General features: G+C 35.7%; 1 protein-coding gene across 1 annotated transcript; it reads left to right on the top strand.

Annotated features, from left to right (window-relative positions):
- Positions 1–5641: 5641 nt before the first annotated feature.
- LOC134242262 (uncharacterized) lies at positions 5642–6351 on the top strand (the record flags this gene model as incomplete). Its single annotated transcript, XM_062724347.1, has 2 exons — positions 5642–5763; positions 5853–6351. Coding segments are annotated over exons 1-2 (621 nt in total), but the record flags the coding sequence as incomplete, so codon positions are not given.
- Between the last annotated feature and the right edge of the window lie 37 nt (positions 6352–6388).

Below are 6388 nucleotides of genomic sequence, written 5' to 3'. Positions count from 1 at the left end.
TAGCATTTCACACAAAAATTAATTAAAAATCTTATTTCGTTTAAAAGATATTGAAATTTAAAATTTTTCGGCGGGTTTGATTGACATATCTTTGCACTCTCATAAATTTGATTTTATTCTTAATCCTTAGGAAAAGTGGCAATCTCGTTTTGTATAAATTAAAAATATTAATACTATAATCCAGACACTTCAAAAGCAAAACAAACACACAATATATTGTCAGTCCGTGCAGTTGTGGTAAGCAGACTGTGACGACTGAACGCACCCGGTGAATTCTAAATATAAACAATAACAGAACTCGAGCCCTGTTTACAAAAACTGTGTACATAACACGAGTGTGCTCGATTTGCTAAACTCTGCACGCATCTCTTAGTTCGGAATGACGATACTTGTGAAGGTGTTTTGCTTTCTAACATTTCTACTCTGAATAGAATTATTTTCTTGATAAAAGTTTTAATATTTCTCATTAAAACACATCAAAATTGCCACTTTTGCTAAGGATTAAGAATAAAGTTTAAAATTTGTGAAAGTGCAAGGATGTGTCAATCAAACCCGCCAAAAACTTTAAAGTTTTAATAACTTTTAAATGAAATAAGATTTTTAATTGATTTTTGTGTGAAATGTTATTAAAATATATAATTCGTGATATTTTACAGAAAAAATGAGAAAATATTAACTTCAAATCTGTGTCCAAGTACCTTTAAAGGAACGAAACCAGATAGCATTCAGGACTGTTACTTTCCTGGTATTCTTCAGATTACAGTTTTTGTTGTAATGATCATATACTTGTTTTCTGTTATTTCATTCCGTTGTCAACTTAATAAAAGTGACTTTCGAAGCGTTGTTAATCTGTATGCAGGTGATAGCGGAACATTACTACATAGATAGGGAAGTTCGCGATGGAGAAGCTGGCTCCAGAATGTTAAAGTGGAGAAACGTTTCAAAATTTGAAGCACATAAGATGCATAAGAATGTTTCAATGTTATTAATTTTTTGACAATTCGACTTCTATAACTTTTTAATCCAAGGTATTTTTTTTCACTAAACCTCAAACGGCCTTTTTACAAAGAAACAATTGCAATTTTACAAAATGAAAATTTTAACCTGGAACTGATATTTAAACATTAAAACATTTTTGTGGTGTCATCTTTTGTTAAACCCGGTACAATAAATTTCTTATTGTTCTGCACACCGTCCAATAAGTGTAGATGTCCAATAAGTTTCACCTGTAGGTGTCCAATAAGGGGCTAGTGTTTGTCGCAGTGCGACATTTCAAGGCCAGGCGGATTTAATTATTTTGTTTTTATATTGTGTACAACACAGACAAATATCCCTAACGTTTAACTTTTCGCATGACAAACAAAATCCAACACACAATAGGCCAACTAATTGGTCAGTGCCAGAAAAGGGTATTGAAGCAGAACGAGACCTTACCTGTGACTGTCCAATAAGTTAACAATGGAAGTGTTCGACAGAGGTGAAATGTTTTAAGTAAGTTATAAGCCTCAAACTGACCATTATGTTAGATATTAGACTCTCCTCGGCGCTAACGCGCCTCGGGTCGTCTAATATCTGACATAATGGACAGTTTTCGGCTTATAACCATTACAGAAATCTGCTCAGTAGTAATACCCCCGCTCTGATGTGAATATACAATATCATGTTAATAAACGTTACAGGTATATGCACAGATGAATAGGAATTTGACATCAGATACATAAAAAATTAGGTTTAAAATTTCAAGCATCTGCGATGAGTATTGCTTTGAAAACTGTGAGGAAAATTTATTATATGTAAAACATGTATGAACGGACAGATGCACGGACAAACAGGACGTGGACATTAGATTCGAATAAAAATTAATCCCGCCATATGGCATATGTCAGAGAAGATTGTGTTAAAATTTCAAGCAACTGCAATGAGAAGTTGCTGAGAAAAATGCAACGAAAATTTGTTATGCATGAAACATATATGAAACGGACAGACGCACTGGAAGTTTACATCAGATTTGAATAGAAATGAGTCCCACCATTAAGCATGCCTCAGAAATTGTCAAAATTCCAAGTCTGCGATGAGAAGTTGCTGAGGAAACTGCGACGAAAATTTGTTATGAATGAAACGGACAGACGCAAGGATAAACAGGAAGTTGACATCAGATTTTAACAAAATTGGATCCCAACATACGACATGCCTCAGAAGAGATTGTGTCGAAATTTCAAGCATCTCGATGAGTAGTTGCTGAGAAAACGTCGACGAAAATTTGTTACGGATAGACAGACGGACGGACAGACACACAAGGGTATTACAGTATACCCCCCTCTCCTTCTGAGCGGGGGTTTAACAACGAATTTTGGGACGCGTCTGATTGACACACCATTGCACGTTCACAAACTTAAATTTCAGTCTTAATAGTTGAGAAAAGGAAGAATTTTGCTGTGTAGTATCAAAAAATATTAAACTTTTCATAAATTATTTTTCCTTGTGCTATAGCAACATACGTATAAGTCATGATCTGATAATTCGCGCCTGTCAATCCACATGATACGACTCTTCGGATCAAGTTACTGCAATATAATAATACACATGTATATTAAATTATATCTGTATACAGCTGAACGCACTCTTTAAGCTCACATGGTTTTTCGCACAAATTAAGGTCACATTGTTGTAATAAAAATTACCATTTTCGAACTGCAGTACAATAACATAACCCTACATTATATTACATATATAATGTTCAAGCATAGATGTCTTTTAAGATTATTATCTTAAGTTTCCGAAGCGGATGTTTTTAAGGGGAATTTATAATAAATGGTACGATGTTTCGACTATACGATTCTTCCATAAGTTTTTACAAATTGTATAAAACGAGCTTTCCTTGATACCATGTAGTTGAAATTTTTAAATTTTCTTCTTAAAGGTGAGTAGTTTTTAAAATTCTTTGTTCATTGTTCATTAACCATACTCCTCTTTGTTTTGTCGAAATGTAGCGCCGAAAAGGGATAACATAGCAAAAGGAAACCACACTTAAGGGTAGGATAATGAAGTATTGTTTATTATTATTTTTTTTTTGAATAGTTAATTCCTTCTATGAAAAAGAAAATTCCTCTGCATTTACGGTTTGAAAGGTTAGAATTTTGCAGTGGGATGAATTTCTCATGATTCTAGATTTTAGAAGTTGACTCTGATAAATCTAACCTTATTAACATAGAAAGCAGTCAAACAGATGAAAAATACTATTATCACCCCGAGCTACAGAGTCAAAATGTACAGAAAATACAAGTAACGGTAGCTAAACTGTGCCCATGTCTACGTTTCTGCAAAGAGCTATTGCTTTCGAAAGAACGGATAAAAAGGCAGTTGCAATTGGCAAAAAACCACAAGAATTCAAATGAGATTAGTTGTTATTTTTCAGCCATGAAAATATCAAAGTTCTATACCAATTGATATGTATGAATTATGTTTTAGTAAATGAAATACCCCCGGTAAAACTCAAATAATGTAAACAAATACTTTTAAAATATATTTTGATGCCTCGATACACAATTTTACATCATAACAATGTGACCTTAATTTGTGCGAAAAGCCATGTGAGCTTAAAAAGTGCATTGAGCTGTATATTGACTCAAAATGGGCAAATATACATCCTGAGACTTTGTTCGTGTGTGACCAGTCAGAAGGGATGCTCACTTCTCCATGGCACCTGATCCCACCTCTGATGTTTCGGAGGTCCGTATTTGCTCTGCTCCTATTTTGTATTGTTTTATGGACTTTGATATTGAATACTGTTCGTTATCTCCATATCCTTCTTCGTTTAAAATTATGGAGTGCACAAACTGCCAATACCATAGCCTCAGCCTTTTCTTTGTCCAATGCAGTAAGTGTCTGAAAAATTGCAAAAATGTCATCGTCGGAACCCAGTGTTAGACAGGATGCCAAACGCGTTTTCTACTCTATTAGTCTCGCCGTAGAGAGTCTGTAGTAAGATTTGCTTAGGTTAATCAAGTTGTCCTGATGGATATGGTTTGAGGGGAAAAGCCTCATCGCCAACATAACATAAGGCACAGCATTCCGATGACCTGGCAGTGGCTTCGGTTCGGGGCAAACACATTGTGGAGTTTTCTAGCACCCCAGTCACTTATTCTTTCAATGCAGCCAATGTCTATAAACGTATTATCTGCATCAACAGAAGCCATAAACAGTAGACGATAATACCTTTTAATTATAAAGCGGGAACCACTTTGCACAGGATTTCTTATAGTAATATGCTTTCCATCAACAGCCCCGATGCAATTTGGAAAAATCCAGAATGTTCCCATTCTTCTGGTATTTAATGTACTTAAAAACAAATTACGAAATTTATAAGTTTTTTTAGGATATTGGCAATATCTCCAAAAATGATAAGGATGATTAAAAAATGATGAAAAAGAACTAGAAATCCCGACTACAAGAAAGGAGAAACGAAACCTGCCCCAAGTCATAAAGAGGGCAGTCTCTGAATGCTTTTTCATGCATTTAAGAGTGATAAACAGAGGTTGAGGATGAGAGCTATATATTTTCCAAACTTGTCTTGAAACAAACCTGAGGAAATCAAGGGTGCCATTGGTCTGCTGGGCTCGTTTTAAGCGTTTGACGTCACTGACGACATGGTCAAGGACAACTTTTTAAATTGTACTTGTTTTTATTTCATTTTTTGTGGACTTTAACAGGATTCGAAAAGTTTTGTAAGTTTATTTTATTGAATGTTTCGTAAATTAAAGTTGAACAATACATAACACATGGACAGAACTGCTGAATTGTATGGAGGTTTCACAGCGAAATAATTTTAAAACTTCGTTATTGGAAAAATAAGAATTAACGTTTTTGTTATATATATTTTATCGATGTGAAAACGTAGGACTTTGTACTCAGGAACTACAAACAAAAGTATGGTCGAAGGTCCTAAATTCGACAGGGTCCGAATTTCGACGGTTTTGTTCTTTTGTTTATATCTCGTTCGTTCTCGCGAGATCGGGCTGGTGTGTGTAAACATAGTACCGATAGAGACTTACGATCGTTTTACCTGCATCATCTATGAAAATGCATTTCAAACAGGTAAGCATTTATTTCACATAGTTTAAGGCGAAAAAATGTCTGTCTTACGCAATATCACTTTTTTGATGCAGATATGAAATCTGGTTACTGGTATAAGCTTGCTGCACATAACTTGAAAAAATGTCGTCTGCATAGACTGACAATCCAGTACTGAAATTTACACCACTGCGTTTATGGAAAACAAGGCCAAACCAATTTTATTTTTAGTTTATCAGAACTATTTTTCTATTTAAAAGAAAAAAAAAGATTCGAATTTTGAATTAAAAACTCAATGGCTTAATGTATTGTTTTACCTTATTTGTAGGCTAATCCTATGAAAAAGTCGTCTAAATACAGATTGTATTCACTAACTTCCCTTACTAATGCATATCTGTCGATAAAAACTGACAAAAAATCCGTTATGGGAGCAGCAAGGCAATACAATGTGCCCATTGCAACCCTCAGAGATCGTGTGTTAGGCAATGTTGATCCTAAAACAGTTTAGAGTGGGAGGAGTCCTTTGTTAGATACACTCCAGGAATCTAATATTGTTGAACATTTAAAGGTCATGGCAGAATATGGCTATGGATATACTCGCCAAGAGGTTGTAGACCTGGCTTCAGATTATGCAGTCCAAAATGGTATTAGAGATAAGCAGCACCCATTCTCTCTAAGTGGTTTCGGGGATTCGTGAGCAGGTGGCCTGAACTTAAAGTCCTTAAGCCTCGGAGTCTAGAAATTGTCAGGGCAAAGTGTGCATCAGTTCCTGTTGTTGACAGATATTTCAAAGAACTGGAACAGGTCATCAGAGAGAATGGTTTTGACAAGAACCCCTACCTAATTTACAATGTGGATGAAAAAGGATTTACCCAGAACCACACTCCTCCTTTTGTTGTCTGTGGTAACCAGTTTCCACCTCAAGCTGTCACTGCAGGTAAATCAAGTACCACCACAGTGATTGGTTGTGGAAGTGCGAGTGGTACAGCAATTCCTCCTTTTTTCATATTTGCGGGGAAGAGAATGATGCCAGAGTTAATGGAAGGTGCAACACCAGGCGCAGTAGGCAGAGTCTCAGAGACAGGATGGTCCAATTCACAGCTATTCCGTGAGTTCCTAGATCATTTTTTGAAGCATGTCCCTATCAAGGATGGTCAGAAATTCTTCTCGATGGACGGGCATAAATCTCACACTTCTGTAGGACTTGTCCAGTGGGCAAGAGACAGGAACATCATATTGTTTAACTTCCTGCACATACAAGTCACTTCTCAACCACTGGATGTTGGCTGTTATGGACCTATGAGAAAATTACAATTTA

Source organism: Saccostrea cucullata, unplaced genomic scaffold, assembly GCF_032062105.1.
Source record: "Saccostrea cucullata isolate Sc308-1 unplaced genomic scaffold, CSIRO_AGI_Scuc_v1 ctg22606, whole genome shotgun sequence".
NCBI lineage: Eukaryota > Metazoa > Mollusca > Bivalvia > Ostreida > Ostreidae > Saccostrea > Saccostrea cuccullata.
The sequence above is the reverse complement of the archived record's forward strand: the minus strand, read 5'-3'. Positions and strand labels throughout refer to the sequence as shown.